This window comes from Chlamydotis macqueenii, chromosome 1 (assembly GCF_036417535.1).
Source record: "Chlamydotis macqueenii isolate bChlMac1 chromosome 1, bChlMac1.mat, whole genome shotgun sequence".
NCBI classification, from domain to species: domain Eukaryota; kingdom Metazoa; phylum Chordata; class Aves; order Otidiformes; family Otididae; genus Chlamydotis; species Chlamydotis macqueenii.
In genome coordinates this window covers 59,502,868-59,529,143 of record NC_141556.1, presented here as the reverse complement: position 1 = coordinate 59,529,143, position 26,276 = coordinate 59,502,868, and the positions used below count along the sequence as shown (strand labels likewise).

Sequence of the window (26,276 nt, the reverse complement as noted above, 5' to 3'; positions counted from 1 at the left end):
GGCTGCACTTTTACAGGGCTGAAGACCTTCAGACCAGGATACTGGGAATGCCTCTGCACTTATCAGCACTCCAATACACATTCTGAGGGCAACAGGAGAACAATAGGACACATCACTGACTCTGAGAAGCTGGCAACACTGGAGCCTGGGAGAACTAAATGGTTTTAGCAGTGTGTTAGCCAGAAAAGAGCTCCAGTTTGTGATAGGGTAACGGGGAATTTTTTAGTGATCATGTCCTTACACAGTTGCTCTGAAAGTGTCCTTTCTTGGTCAAACTATCAAGGAGCTTTTCAAGGACCTGTGGGAAATGGGTATAGGTAGAGAAAACTACTTTACGTGGACACTTTAAATCCAGAACCCTTTATCAACTCATTAAGAGGAGCAAGCAGTAACACATTTCTATTTACATGTATAAATCTGCTCCCTTCATCCTCCATGGTCCAAGTATGATCCTAACTTCATTCATTTTCAATGGTAACATGGAAAAGTTACACTGAAAGTAATAATTACGTTTTATTAATAAAAAGTAAGATAAAACAAGTTCTTCCAAGTATTAAATACCAACAGGTGCTTGAATGGTAGGTCACTAGGGCATCTTCATAATTCTTTATCATCTACTGTATTGTCAAGCTCTCACCTGTCCCAAATAATTAGACCAATGAAACAAATTCCATAGATAATCAGTCTTGTCAATCATTCTATACAGAACACTGTTGAGGAAAGAGCTCACAAATAGAACAATTATATTCAAACCAAAGACTGAAAGAGTGAAAACATTTAACAGATCTCAGATAGTCCTTCTACCCCCGTTGTACTGTTTGCTTTCCCATTCTCCCTCCCCCACAAATAAAGACAGTTAAAAAATAGTTAGAATACCTTTGAACTTGTGAAAGACGGCCCATAGCTCAGCAATGTCAGTGGCAAATGTTATGTCTGTGTCGAGGACAATGACTCGCTCAAGATTGGAAGGCAGAGTCTTAGTCAGAACCAATTTCATCAGCCCATAAATCCCAGAGTAGTGTTTGTTGGGGATCCAAGACACTTCCGACTGACAGGAAATGGGAAGTGGGAAAGAGGAAGAAAAAATAATCTTCATTAGAGACAGAAACTCTTCCTGACATTAGTTTCTTGTAATAGTGTAAGATCTCTGAGTACCAATAGTACAACACCATAAAATGCCAAGTGGAAACAGTCATCTAAAATCCTGCTTTTAAATTAACTTCAGAAACTCTGAAATATGATAAAGTTTCTGAAAGCTTGAAAAAAAAAATGTTCTTTGAGGCAACTGCTTTACACAATATAATCAAGATCAGTTGAGCCTTTCCAACCTGGTACAATCCATTCTGAGACATCCACGTATCCTGATGAAATTGAAATATATTTTTAATCCAAAACATCATCTGTATTGTGCATTGCTTTCATTTTCAAACAAAACAAAATCTTTTGTGTTTGCCACTCCCAGAATTTTCTGACTCTAAAGTAGAAGTAACGTATTTTTTTTTCCTTTTATTTCTTACAGATTTTGATGTCATAATTTCAAAAGGCCAATCATTTGCAACGGGCCAGAAAATGGAAAAAAAAAAAGGTTTCTTACAAACTCAAATTTTCCTTAAGCCTTACATCTTTAACTTATAATTAGTGACATAACCGTTTTAACCATTTGAGCACGTCATACAGACGTGCTCAAAAGTGGAGAAAGTGCGAGAACATTATTAGCCATTTTTTTTGTTTTGTTATATATTCAAGAGGTAAACCCAAATTTACACTTCTTCAGTAAGGGCTAAACAAAACATTTCTACAGCTTTTAACATAAGCTGGGAGACTAAATGCAGTATTTCATTGTGCTACTGGCACTAGGATGTTCCATGAGCTATGTTTCATTTTCTTTCTGTGACATTCAAGTTCTCAAATATTAAGTCACCAGTGAAAGTGAGATATTGAAGTTTTTTAAAAGTTCCTATTGCCCTGTTTGAAACTCCTCTTGTTTAATGTTTTATGGGGCATGCTCTACAATTCCCAGATTTTAAGTTTTCTCATAAGTCACGCTCCCATTAACTTCAATTAGTATTTTGTCTATAGAGGACCTGAGTGAGAGAGATTTCAGGATTTGTCCTGACATGTTCTACTTCAGAGAAGGTAGGCAGAAACTAACTGCATTCATAAAACTGAGAAGATTTATTCTGTTGTTTAACTGTCTCATATCTATTCACTAGCATTGTAAAGTTTATTATGTGAAACAGCTTTTGCACATAAGAGCTCATTTCCTCTAAAATCCATCAAGAAAACCTTCCCACAATAGAATGGGCTCCTAAGCTTTATTTGGGAGTTGGAAAAGTGGTTGAAGAAAGGCTAATAATAGCTGCTTAGAGTGCATTTCTTTTTGAATATAAAGTAACAAGGCCTCTGCTGATGTAAGCTGACTCTTTTCCCTTTAAAATGGCACACAATTTTCTTCTGTATTCTTGGGGTTCCTGTACCAGGGCAGAGCTTTCCTCCACTACTAAATTCCCTGAAAAGACTGAGGGTACTAGAGCAAACCTTTACAGAGAAAGGAAACATTTTAAGGGGAAAGGCAGGAAAAGCAGGTTGTCTTAAAACAAGCCCAAACTGAAAGTGTGAAGTTTGGTTTGGTTTTGTGGAAGGTATCTCATCCTGGCCATCCATTTGTATGTTCCCTTATGTGTGCATATAATTCATATGTAATCACTTGCATATACAATCTGGCTGGCATTGTCACCTACATACATATACGTATTACGTACCTGCGCTCTCTATAGGATTTGCACTGTAGAATGCCAGAAGTAGCACAAGCAAGGAATCCTAGGACACTGGCATAAACCACTATGAAAGAAATCAGAAACTGAAGTAACATACAGTGTAGTTTAATCTATGGGGCTAAAGAGCCATCATTCTTATTTCATTCTTTCTTGTTTGCTCTCTCTGTAGTTAGAAGAGAGATCTAGTTTCTATCTCTCAAATACATTCCAATATTAAGTCTCTAGTTATATGAAAATTAACCTCAATGCTCCCTAGAAATATCTAGGTAATTTCAAATGCACACCCTCAAAGGTCTAGTTACTTGTGGTCCTTGCTCTCTCACGATGGCCCTGGGAAGGGACAATCTCACCAACTTGTCAGCAAAGCAGTATTTACTGTGCTTCCCCAAACTCTGCATATCATTCTGAATCTGCCACTTGACATCTTTGCGCTAGACCAGCCATGGAGATCAGCTCTTTAGTCATACTGACATGGTAAAAGAGTTAAAGTAATTTTACAGACTTGAGCTTGCTTTTATTATTACCCATCTCTAGGTTATTAATTTTAGATGGCATGGCCTTCATTTAATTAGTCCAAATGCAATATCACTCCAGAATAACTCCAAATATGCTTATGCAAATAAGCCTAATAAGGCAGGTGTTCAAACGTCGCACAGATAGCCTGAGACAAGCACAGAAGGTAAAAGATGGTTGGAAAAGTAAGAGTCACCTTCAAGGAGCCATTACTTTCTTTGCTCTCAGAATTCCCAGTATCTAACACACACTGCAGGGAGGAGAGCCTTGTCTGGCTGTTCCTTCTGACTGGGCACACAGAAGCCAAAAGCCTGCCATCCTGAAGTCTGATGTCTGAAAGGATTGCTTTTGAAAATTAAAGGAGCAGTCCCTATTCCAAATGGTCCATCACAGCGAGCTAGAGTGTGTTTGATTTGAGCATATGCTGAAGCTTGAACTGACAATTGCTTCAATATTTCTGAAGTTTTCTCTCTTCTGATGCAGAGTTGACTAAGACATAAACAGGGGTCCTAATTAGTTCCTAGCATAATTTCTTCATGGCTTTGCTATTCATGAATAATGTAAATGTTCCAAACTCATGCCAAGGAAAACGCCTTACTACACAACAGCACTGTGAAGGCGCACTCTCTCTGGGTATTACATATAGTCTTACTAAAAGAAATACAAGAATGCTATGGTTGAATAGGTGCTTTGTAGTTAAGAAACATCAGCTTGAGATAATTAAGGTGGCCTAAGCACAAACTCTTGCAAAATTCTTCAAGCTGTCCACTTTGATATAACTGGTAACATTCAGCCATTTCATTCATCTAAATATTGTCTAAATGTTTTCTGTAAGTCTTAACAGACTTTTTTTTTTTATCTAGCATAGTTAAAATGGCTCATACATGGAATGTTTGTGAATCATTTGCTTTACAAGCTAGATCAGAGTTGCCTTCAGAGAACAAACATTCCTAGAAGACATGGCAGGAACAGGAAAAAAGTAATAAAAGAAGAAAGTGAAACTAAATAGTGTGACATACTTTGCCATTTCTATAATTGAGCAGAAATCGCATACCTCGGATCTCCAGCTCTCAAGATCTGGATCTTTGCTCATGAGAGAAAAGTAAAGAAAGGCATTTAGCTGGTGCTGACAATGATTCTTTTAAGTAAGCAAAGTTAAATAGTACCTTCTCACTAAAGATCTTTCATCAGAACCATCTTAATTCTTTCCATAACTGAAGACTGAAAATACACTAAATTGTTTATTCAGTGCTTCTGGCTATCAATATAGAAATTACCTGCCCATGAGTCTGCAGGCTGTACACAACTGATCACTCTAGTAAATGCCAGAGAAGCAGGAGCAACAGTCCCCATGTCCAGTGATACTTTACCAGCAAGTTGTCTTCCCTAACTATGCTCTGACTATCTCTGGGAAAAGCTGGGTAAAACACAGTGGTGGTACACGGCTTAACTCAGCTTTCTCATGGTTGCAACCACTGTATGAATGTTCACTAGAGTTAGCAGAAGTGAAGTCCCCTTTTTTAAGAAGAGGTCTAATAAAGACATACAGCTTAAAATCAAGCTTCCCTGTTTCTGTGGTGGAGAGAGGAGAAAACAGTGGCTCTTTCTGTGTTTGTGAATGAATTGTATAGTAACCATATTCCCAAGTATTTAGGTAGTTTTTTTTCTTAAAAACACTTGAGTCTGGTTGCCCACACATTGAGATCAAACAGCACAAATCTTCTAGCAAGTCATCACCAATATATTCAAACAGACTTTGACTCTTATATTGTACTTCTTTAGAGAATTCTAGTGATTTTTTTTTTTTTTATCCGAAGTATGTTGATTTTTTCCCCATGAACAGGTGATGGGGAAATTTGCCTAAGCTTCCCAGGTGAATACTGATTGCTCTGTACCTGTAAGTGAAATCTGTACATGGGCAGGCATCCTGAGCTTCTCTGAAAGGGATGGAGACTTGGTCTTGTAGACTCAGCAGAGACCAAATTTGGAAAACACTACCAACATGAACAGAATGACAGCGGGAATAGTGACCAACAAGGACAAACAACTTATGGGTTCCTGTAAAGTGTAGGATGAAAAGTCCATCAAGCTCAGTAGTCAGCCTCTGATAGTGGATGGTGGCAGGAGCCTACTGAAGAATATAAAATCAGGTAAATTTTACAGCAATACTGCCCTTATATATACTCCCATCCTCTGGCAATTTGCCCCAGATTTTGGAACTAGAGGTGGTATTTTTTTTGGTTAAGAGCTTTTGATTGATTCTTCATCTGTGAATTTGGTTGATTTTTGAAGCCCCATGAGTTTTTAGCAACTCAGACACACTGTAGCAGAGTGCCACAGCTTATTTACAGCTCCTGTTTGTTTGGACCCAGCTATCTACCAATTTAATTTGGATCACATTTTCACAGAACTACCAGAACAGCAAACCTATCTCCCCGTGTAGTCGTGCCTAATTCAGAACACATCACTGTACATATAAAGTTAGGATTCTTTTTTCTCATGTATCTTACTGTGCATTTATTAACAGCTGCCACCCGATCCTCACTGGAATAAAGATAAAAAAAACAGCTCTTAGAAAGACGAATGTGGGAAGCAGGGTGCAGGGATGGCTGCCAGTTATGAGCATAAAGCACGTGGAAAAGAATAGAAAACGTGCTCTGTTTGGTTGAGGAAAAAAATGCTCTTTGAAGTTATGTGCCAGAATGAGATATAGTTTTGTATTTGCTAAAAGCCCAATTAATTAAATTAAATTATTATTACATTTCTATTCCCGAGGTTCCTGTCTGACTCTCTTGTCTGTTAAATAATATTTTTTTCCATTTTCTTACAGAATTCCTCACTGTCCCACAGATCATGTAGCACTGTAGCATCCCCTGAGCTACAAAAAGTGCTTCCTGTCTGGCATGGTAAGATCGAGGAAGTTTAGCTGATGAAGTGTTTTCCCTGGCAGCATGTCCTTAAACACTCTACACTGGAAAAATGCAACTTTCAGTAATGTATTGATTTTTTCATTACATTCACTGCATCTTCCCAGATATGCTTGGAAAAAAAGATCAATCAAAATAATCCTCAGCTATGACATAATTTCCCCATCCCCACTCCAAATAAAAGACACTCTTTCTGCTCAGCTCACTTCACAAAAGCATCACTATAGTCAGTATCTTGCAAGAGCCCGAAGGTCAGACTGGCTGGGTTGATGAACCAGTCTGAGAAACAGCAAGCCTGGAGACAGAAGGTGCCACTTACACACACATCTTTCAGAGATGAGCTAATAAATGGGATCAAATAGACCCAAATCCCACCACCATCCACGTTTAATGGCAGCAGATTCACTGTGGTAGGGAAACAACCAGTGGCAAATAGGAGTCAGGAAACAGAAAAGGCTGGGGGAATTTGAAAGGGCAGTCTAGAGGTAATCCTGTCTTCCTAGAGCTTTCATGCCAGGTTTTGCTGTAAAAAAGATCTGGCATCTAGAATATACTGATCGAAATAAAGAGAGATGTGCATTAGGCTCTATAATGAATGACTTGATGGAAACCTGGATTTCCAAAAGTATTCAGCATCTACTTGCTCTCACCAACTTCAACATATGTAGCACCTTCCTGAAGATTGTATCAGTCAGGTGATAAACTAACTTCAAGAACTTAAAAAAAACCAACAACTAAACAAAAAAAAAACCTTCCAGGCCACAGCACAATCGTAGAGTGTTGTAGGTCTGCACAAATTGTATCAAAATTATTCTGAATTGTATCTGACACTGATCTGAAAACCAGTGCAAACTACATGGTGCAAGAATTTGCAGCTGAAGGGATCTTTGTGAAGGAAGACCAGTCAAATTCTTTGGTAGCTGCTCTTTTCAGGCAGCCCTTACAAATGGCACAGGCATGGGAAACAGACCTGGAAATTCCGATGTGTGAATTAGATAACAATAAAAATTGTTATTTCCTCTGACTGGATAAATAACTTCCTAAACAAGTTGATAACTTGTTTTCACAACTTTTTCATTACTTGTTTAGTGCTTTGCTGCTTCTATGAACACTGGAAGTAGTAAGACATATATATATATTTCTTTTTTTTAAATCATGTGACCTTTATTAAGGATGAAGATAATAGAACTAGGACTTTTTTGTAGTTTCTAAACTAGAGGAAAATACTGTCACCATTTTAATGACTATCATATTACTAGAGTTTTTTTTTCACACAAAACATAAAAAGAAGCGGAAAACAAACAATATTGTATTCCTGGCACAGGACAGGAACTTTTCTTGATGCACAGTTTTTCTCATCACTGTTTTCCAATTTCACACAGGGAGAACTTTATCCTGCTGTGAATTTTTGCTGTATCTCTTCTCATATTCATGAAAATTGAGTCACAATTCCAGCAACACTAGCACAAATTAGGGTTAGTTGCAGGATAATCTTTCCCATTTCACACTGACTATACCTCACAATATCTAAATTCTTTGCAGGGACTTCTGGATGATCCCCTTTCTCACTCTCTTGCTTCCAGGAGAGTAATATCAACATCTTGTTGCTGAGATTGGGTTAACTGACCCATTGAAAAAGGAATAGCAGGTTAAAATTAAATACAGGTAAAATTCACCCCTGTCTTTAGCACACTGTATTTCTTTTCTTACGAATAATAATAGTAAAAAGAATCAAAAGCAAGAGAGATTGATGCCAAATAACCAAAGAGCCCAGGAGGAAGAAAGTGACTGTAACCTGTAATAGTTTCCTCAAGAGGAATGCCAAAGGAATCTCCTTGCATCTCACCTTCAGAAAATCATTGCCTTTGCTCCATCCTTGCCAGATATCCAGCAAACATTAGCAGAAGAGCCTTATTTAAAGGAAACCAAACTCTTCTGTTAATATTTGCTGGATAACTTGTAACTTCAACCTTGAATTTACTTTTTTTTTCTGGGTAATTCACAGGTTTCAATTATACTCATACTCCGCCCCATAACAGGTCCTTACTATTTATATGAGTGGTTGTCAAGGAAACCAGGAATTCGCAAAGCTGGGTAACTTTTCTAGATTCAGAATTTCTGATGCCTGAGTATTTAAGGAAATAATAATTCACACTGAGAAACAACTGTAAGAAGGTGGGAATTTATACATTTTGCTAAAATTATTTTTCTATTTCTGCCTGCCTTTGCTGCTGTTGTTCTTACTCATCACAGAAGCACGGGTGACTTTAATAGAATTCTGCCTCATCTCTTGCTTTATGAACAGATGATATCTTCCACACATACATGCAACAAGTCTGGATACAAATAGCGGTGAGCAAAAAAGTTGAGATAGAAATGGATGATTATCTGAACCTCTGGGTCCTGGATAATGTAGAGCAAATGCAGAAACTGTGGAGCAAGCCACAACTAGAAATAAAGATTAGATATTAAAAAGGTAGAACAAACAAAACCTCCCAAATCAGCATCAGCATATAGCAAAGGAGAATAACTGCAAATTAATTCTCACCTCTGTAGCAAAGTCTGTAACATAGTCTGACTGATGCTGATGCTTGTTTTTCTTTTTTTTTTTAAATCTTTCTTTCCAAATCTCTCACCAATACACACATATATACAAAGGGCAGACAAGAGGAAAAAAACAGGTTTAAGAATGCTTCTTCAAAACCAACTTCTTTAATAACAAAATTAACTGAGGGTGCCAAGAGTTAAGCCATGTTCCGTGTTTGGAACTAACATGCTTTATATAGAAGAATCTGCAGACGGTTATATAAAGTAAAAATGAAGGGTTTTTTTTTTTTGTCTCTGCCATTTAGGTAACAAGATATTCATCCCTACAATGGTTTTAAAATAGAGGGAGGTAGATTCAGACTTTATATAAGGAAAAGGTTTTTTAGAATGAGGGTGGTGGAACACTGAAACAGGTTGCCCAGAGAGGTGGTAGATGCCCCATCCCTGGAAACATTCAAAGCCAGGTTGGATGGGGCCCTGAGCAACCTGATCTAGTGGAAGATGTCCCTGCTTCTTGCAAGGAGGTTGGACTAGATGACCTTTAAAGGTCCCTTCCAACTCTAACTATTCTATGATTCAGAAAATAAATTACCTCCTGGGATCTTTGAGGATTATCTCCCTCCCCTTAGGTCTTTCGCTGTCTTTCCTCCACAAGGTTTCCATTCCTCTGTCCTTGCTTAGCCCCAACAAACTCAAATAGGCAGTTTACATTTGACTCTGAGTCCTTTCCTTTACTCGTCTGAGACATTCTCAGTTTTCTCCACTGTTTCTTGCTATCTCCAAAATGACGAATGTCCTCTTTGCTTTCCTCTATTCATTTGTGCAAGATGAGACTGCAGAATAGAAAAAAAAAATTGTCCAGTCTCAGTTAGTGTTGTTTCTTGTTCATGTGGGGCTTTTAGCCTCAACTCCAGCTGTTTTCCAGTGTGGTAGTCAAGGGTGAAGGAGCTACAAAAGTCAGAGTGTCCTAAGAAAGGTCAGTGGGAACAAACCAAACATGAGCCTCCCAGTCCTACCTCTCCAGCAGAGGCAAAAGTGCAAGACTTCCCTAGAAGATAAGATAAACCCTTGTTTTTTTTCCCCTTCCTGAGAGTGAATGAGTAAAAAGAGACCCACAAGCTGGACTAGATAAAATGGCAGGAAGCCAGAGCTTTTTGTTAAAAGATGACTGACAGGTAGATCTGACTAGAATTTGACCAGTAGTCAAAAGCAACTCAAGGCTGGCCTTGTCATTTCACCTGTACAGAAAGATAAGAAAGATCAATAGCACGCTTTAATTGCTAGTGAACTCAATCAACAAGCTCTTTGTACTAATCCATCAGGGAATACACAAATCCATGAAAATATTATCATTATCAGCTTTTTAATTTTAGTAACTATGCAAATACATGCACATTAGTGGCAGCCATTATATGTTCTGGCAAATTTCCATGCAGCTCTTGAGGTCAAAGTCCAGAGGCATCCAATCTGTATTTTGCATGATGTCAGGATATTAAACAGGTGTTATCAAGTTGCACTGTCCAGAATAAAAAGCAACAGCATCTCCTGCATAAACACATGTTATGTTGGCTAGACAACAGCCTCAGGTCAGCAACAAAAATGTATTTGGAGTGGGATTTTTTTTCCCTACTGGATTTTGTGCAAGAGCCCTTTTTTTAAGGATGATGAAAGAAGGTAGCAGAACAGTGTAAGTGACTATTATTAGCCAAGTAACGCCTGGCAGGAGACTGCAGGTCTAAAATATTAATTATCAGATGCAAAAAAAATCCCCAATCAAACCCCAAAAATGTTGAGGGAAAGACTCCTCACCCTTTTAAGGCTGAAAGATCTTGTCCTGTTTGCATCCAGTACAAAACAGAATGTACTTCAATGCAACAACTGAAGTTGCAGAAGATAATGATTTGTGGAAAGGATGTAGGAATGTAGCTTCCACCAAACCTCTAACATCCTTATATTAAGTCAAAACACAGCAAAGACATATGAGAAAAAAAGGATTAATTATTCTATTCAGAAGGAAATCACTAGCTACTACCCAGCATCTCACCAGTAAGATCACCTCTCTCCAGACCTAAAGTTTTACTGTTTCTACATTCAGAATGGTGAAACAACAACTGAAAATGCTGCACCAAGAAAGAGGCCATTAGTGGGCGGAACGCACATCCAGCTTATGGAGTAAATGCCATATCCCATAAAGAACTAAAGAAGTTCTCTTACTTTCAGCAAAAGCAAAGAATTTGAAGGAAAATAAATTATCCTCCATCCTGCAGGGTTGAAGGCCAGGTGAGTGGGAACTTCTTACAGCACAATTATTGCTTCAAGGGAACAAAAATTACATGAAGCAGTGATATTTTCTCCAATGGTAAGTATTATAATAGATCAAAACTCCTAGAGACTAAAAAGCTCCAGGAATACATCTGGGATAAAAAAGATAATAAAGGATAAAATGTATTCAATTATGAAGAAGCAATACTAACAATAACCTAGTATTAGAAGTAGTGAATGCAAGAAGGGAAAAAAAAGGTATTTTTCTTTGTTACTATAAAGAGATGTCTCTCAAACAATGCAGCACTAACTAGAGAAACAATCTGAAGAAAATAAAGACATTATTGGGAAAACTGGACTCCTCCAAAGCAAGAAATATTGAGCTTGATGTTCATGACAACCATCTAGCTTCTTGCCTAGGTTCTGGTTAAATATAGATCAAAAATTTCAGATAACAGCAAATTTGCATGAGTGGTGTCTAAAGGAAGTGTCCTTGTATCAGGCATGTGTCTCTTACACTTCTTGAAACTTTTGGCAAGAGGGCTAAGGCCACCAGTGTCACTCTAATTCCATGTAATCTTATAGTTTCTCCCTAAGGACTATCAGATAAAAATGCAGTCAGATACACAGGTGAACACAGATCCTAAATAGCTGATTAAAACAATACAGATTGAACCATTTTATAAAGACTCTCAAGTATATCAGCTAAAATCTGTGGAATCCGTTCAACTGTGAAAGGAGCTAAACCTGAAGTAACAGAATGGTGTAAGGGAAAATTTCCAGGGGATCGTAATATTGCTGAGTTTTAATCTTTGTTGCTGGAAGGGTGAGACCTAGACACTGCCATCTTACCCTCAAAAACTGAAACTTTTGCAGGATTAAGTCAGTTCGATCTGAAAAGTAGTATCTCTACTAACTGAAAAGAAATTTCACAATTTATAAATTCAAATGTTCTCATATCAAGGTGACTTAAAAAGAGGTACCATCAGTGGAACCTAATTATTAACCTTATTATATACCTCAAAAACTGAAACTTTTGCAGGATTAAGTCAGTTTGATCTGAAATGTGATGTCTCCACTAACAGAAATAAAATTTCTCAATTTAGAAATTAAAATGTTCTTGTATCAAGCTGACTCTAAAAGAGGTATCATCAGTGGCATCTAATTAATAACTTTATTATATATCTCCCTTTGAAGCAGGTACTCAAACTCCAAACCAGCCTGAATGCCCTTCTCCAGGCTGAGATGGTTTCAGAACACCTATGAGAAGAGTGACTTCGCTGTGTGCTTGTGCTGTGTCAGACACACAGCATGGCTTTTCATTTCCAGTGCTGTGAAAAAGTGTCATGCAAAGAGGTGTGCCCAGGTAACAAGCCAATGACAAGTCTATACAAATGATGAATTCTAACAATTCCAGCTCCGTGGTGGTGAATCAAGGATATTCTTGGAGTCCTTCCAGCCTCATATCTTTTTTCAGCTTATCAATCAGACATGGAAATAGATACACTTTAGTTCTTTGTAAATCTAAAAGCAAGGATCACTAAACATTTTTATAAGATGCTCACATCAATACCAATCCTGAATAGGAATGCCTTGAAAAGTCACTGCTGTTCTTCTATCAGTAATCGAATGCCCTATGACAGGGAGGTGTCTTTGTGAGCAAGTGAAAAGCCATGAAGATGTAAGACCATAGTGATTATATGTCTTCCCGGCTTTTTATCTGTTAGAGCCAAGAAAAAATATTGTGCTGGAACATGGCACAACTATTAACTCTCCAGGCAAGAACAGGGGATATACAACCCATACCCCCTTATACAGATCAAAGTGTTAAATAATTTCCGTATGTCCAAGGTTAGGACAGCAAAATGCTTTTGTGTCTCACAGATGGATGATAAAGTTCTGAGAAGGCAAACTGCTGTAATGGGGATACACAACACAAACAACAGTTGCAGCAGTTCGAGGCACTGTGTGTTTTTAACTTCTCTTTTTCCAGGGCACATTGGGTAAATTTTTGTCAAACTGAATAATTTTTGGAAAATGTAATACGTGGTTATTCATCTTTTTCTCATTCTCTGCTTAAACAGCCTTCCCTGGAGGTGCAGCACATGTTGCTGCAACAGTCAGAGATTAGTTATAAAGTTAAAGAACTTCAGTGTTTCCAAACCACCAGCAACAGTAGGAAAGTATAAGGGGTTTATAAAGCCAAGCATGAGGCTTTCTTTTGGAACAGCCAGTTGTGCAGTAGAAGCACGGCACAATACAACACAGTAGGCAGACTGGGATCCTTGAAAGAGGCTCAGGAAATACTGCACCTTCTTGCCTCACACTGGGCTTCATCCTAGTATACCAAATTCTTAAGTTGCAAATCTTAAATTAACTGACATCATTTGTAAATCCAAGGAGAAATAACACAAAAATCTGTAAAAAGCTATTCCACCTTTGGTATCTTGCCTCCCCCACCCCAGACAAAGTCAGGGGTGAGGCTGCTCAGGAAAGCTAGATGTCACTGAGCAGATGACAACTGCTGAAAGTCAGTAATGGCACTGTAAGTCCCATTCTCATGACCAAGTGCTGACCAGCCTCACTGATTTCCACAGTACTTCTTTCATCATTGCCTATTTTGAATAAGCAGAAATTTAAGACCCAGTGTAATCTGATGTAAAATTACTTTTTTTTTTCATATTCTAGGCCTCAATAATAACAGAAAACACATCTAATAATAATTCGTAATGTTGCATGGCTTTTTTTTTGCAAAGAAGAGGGATCAGGAGGGCAGAGGAAGTACTACTTAGGCTACTCAGTCTGCACAGATAGATTCTGACCACTTCACAAAGAATCCACTGTGCTGCAGAGTTTGAATTGCTATCTCTTTCTTGGTGGATACTGATTTCCTCCCAAGCAGTCTGAAGGAAAATATCTTGGCTTACAAAACCTGGCATGGCAGCACTGTGTCACAACCACAAGCATATTTTATCACCTGAGACTTCATGTCTCTAGTATTCAATATGTTCATTAGCAAATACACAAAATCTCAACCATAATGTGGAAATTCAAGTTTAAAACTAAGCCGTGTAAGTTATGAAAATCTGTACAATGTTTTGATTATGGATTTTGGTTTTCAAAATCCTAAATTTTATTTATTTATTTATTTTAATTCTTTAAAAAAGAAAGGGAAAGGGCAGGAAGAAACAGCAGTCTATGCTTATTATTTCACTGACATGCAGTAGGCCATTTTACAGAAAGACGAAAAGCTAGGGAAATGCAGGAGCATTGCAAGCCCACTGTAACATGTGACAGTATTTGACCGAAACCACAGTGCTGTAGAAACACTTTAACTGAACACCCACCACCGTGTAAATGAATGTGCACATAAACAGATGCTGTGTTTCACATGCTGTATTGCATTAATAGCAATTAGATCTTGCACATGAAGTGGAAAAGAAAAGAAGGAAAGTAATGTATGTCTGTTTTATACCTTTGTGTGTCTGCCCCTGAGGCATATAGTGAACTACTTAACACATAAACAATTATGCACTGCCCTTGAGCAATACTGAATCTGCATGTAGTGCAATGCAAATATAGTCTAACCATTATAATCTGTGATAGTTAGTAGACAGTCACTAGTCCTGTGAAAATAAATTGTTATGGATAGCTGCTTCTGAAATATCTAGTGGAACTGCTTGACCAGGAAGATGGTGGAACGCAGGAAAATGCTGGCCGGTTTTGTTGCTCAAGGCTCTATTAACACTGCTATCGTTGTTATCCTTTGCAGCTGACGTAACTAACACTGAGCTAACAATCTGTTCATCAAATATCATCTCACATCTTCCCAACTGTCAATCAGGTCCCTATCTCCCACGTCTAGCAGGTGGTATCTGCAGTTCTGTTGGACGTATTTGCTTGAACATGGTTCCAAAATTGGTATGTGGCAATGTATGATACATACAGCTCCATCAATGTTATCATTCACTGGAAAAGCTTCCACTGGTAGCAAAACATTTCGCTTGCTTTTGGCATCATTTGTTGTACAGACACTTACAAACTTAAATGTGAATGAGTTACTGTATTGTCCATGCAAGAGTTACCCTAAGTCAAAATCCCAGTGATGCTAGCTGTTTTAAAGTATACATTTAAGCATACAAATTGGTCTAGGGACAGCAGGGACTGCCTGGGAAATCTAATGAACTGTCTGAAATTCCCACTGGGACAGCTCCTGTAACAATCTGTCAAATACTTCTTGTGCAGGTGGTCAATCACCCAGTTTCAACTTGGTCTGCTGTCTCAAATCAGCCCTTTGTCTCACTTAGGCCAACGACTAGCCTGGGAGTTCCTGGACCACTCTAGGAATTAATAACTTAAGTGCATTGGGAGCGTACACAGGCAGAGCCCTGAGTGCCGCCAGCTATCCTACAATCACAATTAAATAATTAAACTTTATTTTTTCTGCTTAAATCTCATAGCCCTTACCCATCTATCTGACCAAATGATGTCAACGTCTGACCTAGTGAACTGCCTTCACAATTCAAATGGAAGTGGCTAAGGAGTGATTCATCTCATGCTTAAGTAAATGCCTAAAGTTAGGTGATACTTATGGCATGCATTAGCCCAGCTTTGTTTTGCTCTTTGGATCACACTACTGATTTTGACTGAGTGTGCAGACTAAATCAACATTTCTGATATGAAATCACCTAAGGCAGCACTGGTAGTGAGATTTGTGGTCTATTGTTTCCAGGAAGAGTAAAAGCATGTATGCAGCAAAGTATGGAGCTTTTCACATTTCACATTCAGGCTCATCTATTGCAAAAATCTATTCACGATCCCTTTCTTCAAGTTCACAGATCAATTGCAGCATGTTTGCGGGCTGAACTAGTTAAAGGATATGGCTTTTCTGTTTTACCAGTGATGAAAAGACTATGTTTATCTGAGCCACCAAGATTTACATACAGCAGAGCAGGCAACTAGTCATTCTACCTTCTGCTTCCCTCAGTTCACCTGATGTTGTCAACAGTCTGTCAGGAAACATAAGGGGAAAAAAAAAACTCATTTCATCTGTATTCCACACATCACACATACAGTACTGCTCTATCAGCTCCTCCCTCTGCTCTGGCCTAATGCAGATCAGAATGGCTTTAATGCCTATACTTCCTTGTGGGTGAACTTACATGAGATTCCACGTTGAATAATGAAGTGTAGAAGCTAAGTGCTCATGTTGCACATCTTCAATAGCAGCTTCAATAGAATACTCTGTTTGTAAGTGTACGACAAATGACACAAAAAGCAAATGAAATGTTTTGCTACCAGTGGAAGCTTTTCCAATGAATTATAACATTGCTGGGGCTGTATGTATCATACATTGCCATACACCATGGAGTTTCTTCATCTAAAACTGAACTGAAAAACCTACAATATTCTGCAGCCTGATATTTGCAAGCCACAGCTGTAACGGGTCTTTTAGACTAATGTTTCACAGGTATGGTTTTTTTTTTCTTTTATTTAATGTTCAAAGAAGACAATTTTCAGTTTCCAGTTATTCTGTGGGATGTAATAGCTACATCTACTGCATTAGGACCAAAGCTGAATAACACAACTAATGTGATCATATAAAGTGAATCTACACTGCCAACCTTCCAGTTTGTAGTCACAGCCATATGTGATCACATAGATCTGGAAGAGTTATGTGTAGGCCATACTGAGTAGAACAAGAATGAAGTCTGCAGCTATGGAGTAGCTCAATTATTGGCACCATTAGCAGCTGCCCACACTTCAAGGATGCTTCTTGCTGATTACTAACTGCATGTAGCAAGTTTAGTTAATGGGAGAGAGTTGCACTGGCAGTACAGTTCCCAATCTGAACAGCTTCTAAGTTAAGGGAGAGCTTTTAAGCACAGATCTCCCTTGTGGTTATTGGCAAGGTAATGAGGAGATAGGTCAAGTTATGTTGAGGGAGGTTACAAGCATCTTAGTAGAATTGGCTGTTAAAATCATCAAATCAGCTGTTTAAAATAAATATATCCAGCAAGCTCCCATATCAACTGTGTTTGACCCTTTTCCTGGAAATGCTGTTATCTTGGCTCAGGTCCACAGCCAAGTCTCCTTCTCTTCCGCCCCATGCCCTGTCATGTGCCTCAAGCAAAGATGGACCTTTCCCTGGCCATCCTTTCCTGTGCTCCATCCCTCTTCCAAACAGGCTGGTGTAAGTGGTGGATGAGAATAAATGTAGGCTCTTTGTGGTGCAGGATGAACATGGACAGATGTGTCACCTTGCAAAAGGAAAAAAAAGTCTTCTCTAAATATTTAAAAGGGACATCTGACATGCTTAATTCACAGCAGTAGACAAAGTTGATGTGTTGGTTTGTTGGTCCTAGAAATTCTGGGATAATCAGTGGTACCTTGTCTTCCCTTTCTCGCATTGAAGAGTCCAGCTCTCCTCTAAAACCTGAGAGAAAACAACACCCACTGCAGAGCCTTATTTTCCACACCTTCATTCAGGACACTGGTTGCTCTAACTCTAAGCTAAACAGCATGTGTTTTAAGAACTGCAGGATATGTTAAGAAATACTGCCAATATTTTAGTCTCCAAATTCTGCTTTTAAAAAAAAAAATACTCTAGTGGAAAGTATTGCCTGAATTCTAAATAGGTACTTCTAAACAAAAAAGCATCCATACTATTTATGGAGGATCTAACATAATGTTCTTCCTTCCACTGTTTGAGCAGAAACAGGAGCAGAAGCAAGACTTCTCTCAGGACTTAAGGGCTTAAGCTAACATGCCAGCTCCTGCTGCATTAGAAGTAAGAGGCTGGAAGCTCATACTTATCCAAAGGGAAAAAAGCGAATATGAAATGAAATGTTTTCTGCAGCAGCTAAAATGTGTTCCAAAACAATGAAACATTGGTGAATGAAAGCTAAGCAGAAAATTCCCATGCTATTGTTCAGTCTAAACCCTTTTAAATGTCAGCAATTGGTATTGATTACAGGCTTAAAAAAGAACTATAGAGGGTCATTAAAACTGAAACATAGTATATACTGTAACACTGGATTCATAGATCACTTTAGAGAAAGGTAGACATTCTAGTAAACATTCCAGCATCAGCTCTACATTTTCCTGACAATGGATAGCATAATATAGCTCCCAAGAGTATAGGTGAAATACATGAACCCAAAACAATCATTAAATTCTCTCTAGATGCTATGTAGGAAACAAATGAGATGAGCTCCTACAGCTGTCTGTAAATAGCTCCTCTGTCTTCTTTGCTAAAAGCTGTAGAATGATCTGGATATGAGCCAGCATCATACCTGCCTTTTTAAAACTCCATTTATATTTACAAATTTTTGCTGTCCATTCGTAGTGTCTGTCACATTCACCTATGCTGAGTACTACTTTATACTGTGTTTTTTGGCTACCGAAATCAGGGAAGTTGCTTGGTATGCAGTATGAGGAGCTCTGAGCAAGAGTGGCAGACATGGAAAGATGTATTTATCCATCAATACCTGCATCCAGTAAGAAAGTGGTCTCCAACCTAAAGCCTATGGGTTACATGCAAGACAATTCAGTGCTGCTTTAGGTCACTGGCCACATAAAAATTAAAGTTGAATGAGGAGGGTGGGACAAAACAAGACTTTGCTCTGTAGCCTCATATCTGTACAGTGTTTTGCCTACAAATCACTAAGTTGAGGATCACTGAAGTAAGATGCTTGGTTATTATTTACTTAACTAGATTGGATGATACCCAAATGACCAGAAGGAAAACACTAAGAGGTCTGTCTTGCCCAGCTGAGAGGCTAATTAAGCACTGTAAAATCCTATGATTTGCAGAAAAGCACTTGTAATATAGACATATACAAGATTACAAGAACAAACCTCCTCCTCGATACGAAGCTATAAAGAACGGAAGGGAGATCTCTAGCTAATTAGGTTAGTAACAGCTTATGGCTTCATGTAGAAGGAAACAATAAAACCAGCTAGAAATAAAATATTTTTCTCAAGGATCATTTTTTCCCTTTTTCATCTCTTTCTGCAACTTTTTGTACTCAAGATTCTACAATATGGTGTGCTTTGAATTTACCCCGTAATTAGCATAGCAATTTTCTAAATTTTGTTTTTCCCTTGTTTCAGAGTGCTGTTCAGAACAGTCTGGTAAGTCATACAAATTATTGCCACCAACTCCAAATGCTAAAATCTGAATACTTCTTTCTACCTCCACAGCTAAAAAACGTGCAGCTCAAACTCAATGCTGTGCCTCTGTGATCTAATTTAAATTTTGTAACTATGAAAAGATAATTACTTTATGCTTTGAGTAAGTGATTTTTTTTTTCCCCTTGGAACTCTCCTTTCTTCATACTCATTTCTTTTGAAAGGGCATCCAGATAAAAAAGGCAGCTATTTCAAAATGTAATATTGATACCTCATCAGAGTGTGTGTACTTATGGTGTTACACGCATGCTTAAGGAAGGCAGGGAAGTTGAGTGTTTCCAGTAGCAGACTTGGGCTTATTGAACAACATACTTAAGATTCCACCATTGCCACTATCAAGAAGTGTCCTTAGCAAAACATAACGTGATCAGATGCAATTCAACCAGGGCAACAAGATTTCTCTTGATAGCAAGTAAAATCTAAGCTGCCAAAAAACATATTCCATAAGCGCGGAAACCGCACTGATTTTAGCCATTTAGTATCTTCTAGTTAAGGGTAACTGGGGTTGCAATCATATGGGTTAGAATTAGTCTTAGCCAGGGAGAATATTTTAGTCAGCAGTTCTTCCCCAAGTCCCCAGTTCAGAGAGATGAATAAAAAAGGGAAGACATGAAACCAGAAGTGTATGGGTAACATTTGTGTTTGTCTTTCTTTACCTTGAGCTCATCTGCATCATAGAAGTCTATGCGCACAGCAGGGACCATCCACGTCTGGAATAGAGTCGCCAGGATCTGTTTGGCAATTGCATCTGCAATGAGGTGGAAGTGGAGTGGATTGCGCCTGATGTGAGAAGGGAGAGAAATGCATTAGTTCAAAGGTTTCTAATTCATATTGTAAAATGACAACATCAGAACTTGCAAAGCTTTACCTATGTTTAAGGTCTCAAGGTAAGGCGTACAGCATGTTTGGTGGAGTTCTGCTCTGTGGCCAAAATCTTGAGACACTTACAATTTGAATAAACATTATAATAATAGAAATACTGGATCAGTTTCTAGGTGGTTGTAAATAAATACAATTCCTTTGACTTCAGTGGAATGTGATGATTTATAACAGCTAAGGATCTGGTCCCTTCTACTGGCTCCTTAAAAGGCGGCCAAGTTAATCCCCCTCTGGGGACGTGAGCTGTGAAAGTGATTGCTTTCAGTTTCTAGGTCAACCTGGTAATTTATCTTTGTGGTAAGAACAGTCATTTGTGGAGAAGTGTTGGGGGGAAGGCAAGGTTAAAAAATAATCATCTGAACTTTGACTTTACACACATCTTTTCTACAAAGTAAAATCTGGGTATCAACAGCTGTCCTACATGAACCCCAAATTAGATGTTTCAGGTGAGTGCCTTCTAGCTACTGCCATAGTGAATAGAATGGAGACTGTAAATCTTCCCATGTTCTTGCTCCTAAGAGGGACGGAGTGTTGATGAAAAGCAGGAACAAAGAAAATATTTTATTTCAAAACACGAGATTTGGGTTCACCTCTGTACTTACAGCACTTGGTTTAAGTGAAAAACTTCAAAACAAGACGAATGAAGTCAGTATTAGCAAGAGTAGCAAGGTTTGACAAAGTGTATAGATTTTTCTATAGTAATGTGAACTTGGACATTACAAATACCATGTTTAAATCCCTTAACCTTGCTTCTCTCTTTCAGGGACAGTAAGCAACAAAGTCTGATCTTTATTCAACTTGTGTGGTAGGAGTATGAAAACCTGCCAGTGAAGTCAGTCACAATTTGTAGTCTTCCATGTTTATCCCTGCAACTTTTCCTGTCAGCAGAGAAGGACAGATTTTGCAAAAGCCACTAAGAAGACAGACGGTTCATTTAGACTTTAGCATTGGCTCAACCTTTCTTTGATCCCTAGGCTGGAATAGTGGAGTCTCATATCTGTGAAATTTATAAAAGTAAATGGGTATACTTGTTAACTGGTATTTTTCATCTAAAGAAAAGGAGCACCTAGTTTCAGATGCTAGTTAAAGTGGAAGATGATGCTACTAAATTCTACTTTGAGAACAAGAAGTGAGGAAATCTATGGTAGTTCAGGCCAATATACTTCCATTACACTTTTGGGCGTAACCCAAAAGATGAAGGTTGTTTCTTTGTCCATTTCCTGCATAAATGAATAATATATGCCTTTCTCTTTAATGTTAGTTTTCTTGCTTTGATGAGTAATACTGTTTCTCACTGAACAAAGTCCACAAAAAAATGTAGAAATACATATGATGGTTCACAGTACCATAACACATCTCTCAGCAGAAACAGGAGATTGTTGTGAGAAGCAATCTATGGCTCGATTTCGCAGAAATACTGCCCCTAAGATCCAATCAGTGAAGCTGTTGGATTCAAAGTGGTTTCACAGGCACTGGGCATCAAATTACATGCTTACAGGACAAGCAGAAAACGTCTGGTTAGAAGCCTTATATAAAACCCACATCTGATTGGCGTTTAACAATATCCAAAATACTAAGCCACAACATGCTTTCCAAAAAGACGAAGGTCTTCTGATCTTCAGCTTGCCCTGGAGTAAGGAGGAGAGAGGGAAAGGCGTAGGCTGCCAGTTGCTGAGCATCCCATTACGAAGCTAAAGGGATCACAGCAATTATATCTGCTTCACCAGCCCAGCAGGAGAGAAGACGACATCCTGGCTCATGCAGATTCTGCAGTAACCAGGCACCTTGCCAAGAAAAAATCGTGAAATAGCAGTGATCAGGAAAAACATTTCATTAACAGAGAAATGGCCAAGAGAAACAAAGTACAACACCATTAGCTTTGGGTACAGGCGAAGCAATATCTCAAGGCAAATAGGTGTTGGATGTCAACATACACATTCCACATAGGTCCCTCTGCTTAGCAGGGGCTGAGTCTGGCATTTGGTAGGACTATTTCTCAGCTGGTGTTCTTCAGTAATTTCTTTTTGGTTTTTTTTTTTTCAGGGTCATTTATCTATATATTGCAAAGTAAAATAAGAAAAGTCAAAAATCAGCTACAAACAAGAAAGCTACATCTTCTTTCAAACTATCATTTAGTTAAATGGAACTGACATAAAATATTTGAAGATGAAACACACTAGTCGAAAATAAAAAAATCTGATACAAAACCACTCAGATGTTCAGTAACAGATTATACTTATCTGAATGACCCAGAGTATATGAAACTTAAATGGGAACAAGTGGGTGACATTTTCTTTAGTTCAACTCCTACTGGGAAAAAGAAAAAAGGAGTAGTTGTACTCCTACACAGAAATCTCTTTCAAGTTGTTAGCCTTATGGTGAAGATTCAGCTGGAAGGAAAGTATGTGTCAGAGGCAAAGCAGAAGATTATCACTTACAAAAATATGTCCCCAAAACAGAATAGTGACCCGCTGACATCTACAACTAAATGTGCATCAGTCACAGAGAATTTTACACTAGAGATTTTAGTTACGTGAAATGTGAGGTTTATCATGGTGCTAGAAGCCAACACAGCACAGACTCAAACCTGGAAGACCTTCTGAAGGTAACAGTAGTAGCATACACACAGATGACATCTTTTACCTCTTCTGGTATCTGCAAGATGCAAAGCCTAAAAGATAGGGATTGCTTCGAAGTGTTTATGAAACACGTTCAGAAGCTTAAAGATCAACCAGCATCCATTGTGAAAGACACAGAAGACATTCTGTGAGATGAGAAATCTTTCTCAAGAGATACGGGAAAGGAATGTAATCTTTCCTCTTAAGTATTTGCCAGCAGTGCCTGTAAGAATCAGGGGTGACAATCAGGATATTGTGAAGGATTCCACTGAAAGCCACGTTTCATTTGATTCAGATGTTTTGCTGTACCATTTGGTGCCAGTGAAAGCTATTCCATTCTTCAGATTAATCTTTTCCCAGGACAGAGACATTTTGGGATATGAGGTTTATAAAACTGAAATCAAACTTTATTGCTCCTATGATAAGTTCAGGGATAGCCATGTGAAGAGCTATCCTTCACCAGCATTTAGCAGCTACAGTTTTAAAAGTCTGGGAGCTACTCAAGTCTTCCAGAGGGAGGGTTAAGAGTCCCTCATTTGGGTAAAAAGGAAGGGTGGCATGGCCTTTGAAGAATTTTAGCAAGCAACTGAAGACACTGAAGTTTGCTACTGGAAACTGAGTGGTATGAAACTGAAAAAATATGATGCTCTGGTTAAAGAAAAACAAAACTTCTTTCAGTTGTGAAGGTAGATCAAGTTATGAAAAGGATTTCAATGCTATAGTTTCCTGGCATAGAAGGGGAGATAATGACATGACCCAACAGGTTCTTTCCAATGCCCTGGCCTCAGGATGTAGGTGCAGGACATCTTTCTTGGGTTGAAGGGAACATGGAATGAAGTCTCAGAGGAAGTGATGACCAACACAAGTCTCCTCTTCCCTCATTTTAAATGTGAGGTGGACTTCCTTTGACTTCAACTTCTCTAAACAACTCAAAGCACAGCTGTATGTTGTGTTTATTTTTAACGTATATGTTATCCTATATAACTCTTATTCCACTGGGCACGTTGAGAGCAAAAGAAACACACATGATAGAGGTTGGTTATATTTTGCACTGTTAGAAAGCACTATGCCATAAATGGTGACAGTATATTCAACTACGGAATAATATAGGTCAATATATGACAATTTTGATAAACCTCTCTTAAAAAATTAATGGGTTTTGGAAAATTTCCAGTATTCATGTGAATTCATAATTTTGGAAGTCAAGGTTTCTAGCATCCTGGGTTTCAGACCAGACAGACCTTTAACTCTGAGCTCCAGGTCTTCCAGATTCCTCACTACAGAAGCAGGCATTGAAACAGCCACAGAATTTCTCCCAGAGTCCAGAAATCATTTAATCTCATCTACGTCAAAGACTTCGAACATCTGAATTTTTACCAACTACAACTTTTCAGTTTCTGCTACATGGAAAATGCTGACACACTAATGTTTTAATGCGGAAGAATGCCATTTCAAAATATGGGAATTTCCCATCCAGTGGAAACTTAAGGTTTTAACCACTCTATTTAGAAAACTGCAGATCCTCATATATTAAACTATTTCCACTTATATTAAGATCAGAACATTCTCTGACAAAGTAAACCATATGTAAAGAGCACACATTTATTTCCCTAAATTGCTTTCCTCAAAAGTGTATGAAAAGAGATTCTGGCCAAGATTTTCAAGCATGGATGCTTAAATACAGGCTTTTAGGCCTAAATACAGGAGCTTAAATAAATGCTGTCATTTTCAGAATTGCTGAAGTTCCTATAAAGTTTAGTAAAATGAAAATAAGTCAGTAATCTTACAAGTCAGGCTATGAATTTAGAACCCTATTCTAAGGTATCCCTTTCTATTTATATTTCTTTTTATCATGATGTCTTATTTTTACATTTCAAAGCTCCTTATTCTTCATCAGAGTTTTGATCTGCTTGCTCAAGCATTTGTGGCCCATTCTTTTCAAACAGCCACTGCCATAGAGTTAAATACAAAAATCTACAATTGAAAAAGGGAGTAGTAAACCAAGACTACTTTTCCTTTCTATATTATTCCGTAGCTCAATTGTTAGCAATTCAAAAAGCAGCTGCTTGGTTGCACAGTTCTCTCTCTGCAACAGAAGAATTTTATTTTCTAAGAATATAAAAAGGTCAGTCGCCCAGGAGGTTTATTTCCAAAACCTATACTTTATTAAGGGAAGCACAACAAGGTAATACCTTTTATATCTGTAACAAATGGTTACAAGAACTTCAAACAGAAATTATAAAGGCAGCTTGGGAATTTTTTTTTTCCTAATGCCTGTATGACAATCCCTCACTCATATGGGGAGAATTTTAATGTGAAAATCATTACAGATTTTTCATATCCCTTCACATCCAGTATTGATTAAAATGCTCCCCAAACTATTTGAGAGATCTTAAAGATGCACTATCAGTCTCATTCATGGATCTTCTTGGTTTCTGTTAACTTACAGAAGCACTTTAGGAAATAATAAGAGATTACATGGGCAGGCATTTTTTAAACCTTGCTTTCTCCATTATGCCTCCATTGTTAGGACAGCCAGAAAATACAAAAAGAAGTGTGTATTATTGATGCATCTATATGGATGTTTTTGCCAGAAGACTCTCCCACAAAATAGACTGACACATTAGAAAAGCTGGAAACAATGACAGAGGTTTTAAATTCTCAAATTAACTCCATTAAGGCAAAGTGGTCTCCATGGAATACAGCCCTTAGGTTATATAAGTTTTAATCACCATCCAGTGTTGACTTGTGACTCTCACTTGGAAATTACATGTCATTCTTTTCATTTAAGTTCAATTTTCATTTGGTTTGCCTTATTCTATTTGTTCTAAGAAAAAAAAAAAAAAAACCAACCCTATTCATACAGCAATCTAACACAGTTTAGTATCCTCATCTCAAAAATGCTTAAACTTTAAGGTTATAAGCAGCCTTCTTAAAGCAAAGAGGCTACTTCGTATTAGAAAGCATTTGTGTAGTTGGCTGGCTTTGTTTACACTAGAAACCCCATCCATCATTACTATGCCACTATTGCTGTTTGACAGATGGTGCATACAGCTAAGAAGTAGACACAATGACTTCTCCAAAGAAGAGGGACTAATATCAGAGGAAAAAAAAAAAAAAAGGCAGTATTAGTTGGCACAAAAGAGAAGTTATTTTTTTTCACAGATTCTCAGGTTGACCTAACTGCCAGCAGCATATCATAATTGTGTAATTTTTTTCCTTTCTTTGTTCCCAAATGAAACATGATGTTTAGCATGTCTTTGGAAAAGATAAAAGTACATTAAAAATCATTTCAGCTCTTACTCAAGTTAAGACTTACCTAAGCAGAGACAGAAATAATCTTTGAAACATGGAACTATAACTCGTGGGTTGTTTCTGCGGCACTCTAAGCTTTACAATTTTCAGAAACTGAGTAAAACTGTGAAAATGACCCATGTAACTTGGACCAGCAGTTGCAAAAGTTTCAAGAAAAGTTATGAGCCACAGGACACTGCTTCAGTCTTGAAAAAGAAATGTAGATGCTTTTTGCATACTACTATATACACTGCTTCTAAAAGCAC

At 38.0% G+C, this 26,276-nt stretch overlaps 1 protein-coding gene across 3 annotated transcripts in view; it reads right to left on the bottom strand.

Annotated features, from left to right (window-relative positions):
- LARGE1 (LARGE xylosyl- and glucuronyltransferase 1) overlaps window positions 1-26,276 on the bottom strand; it is a 290,172-nt gene that overhangs the window by 108,329 nt on the left and 155,567 nt on the right. For all 3 annotated transcript variants that reach the window (XR_015259234.1, XM_086753771.1, XM_086753783.1), the window contains 2 exons: window positions 19,876-19,999; window positions 877-1,048 (listed from right to left, as the gene is read on the bottom strand). Coding sequence is in view for 2 of the 3 variants with exons in the window: in XM_086753771.1 (XP_086609897.1) it covers window positions 877-1,048; window positions 19,876-19,999 (296 nt within the window). In the remaining variant the exon portion in view is untranslated. The remainder of the gene's footprint in view (window positions 1-876; window positions 1,049-19,875; window positions 20,000-26,276) is intronic.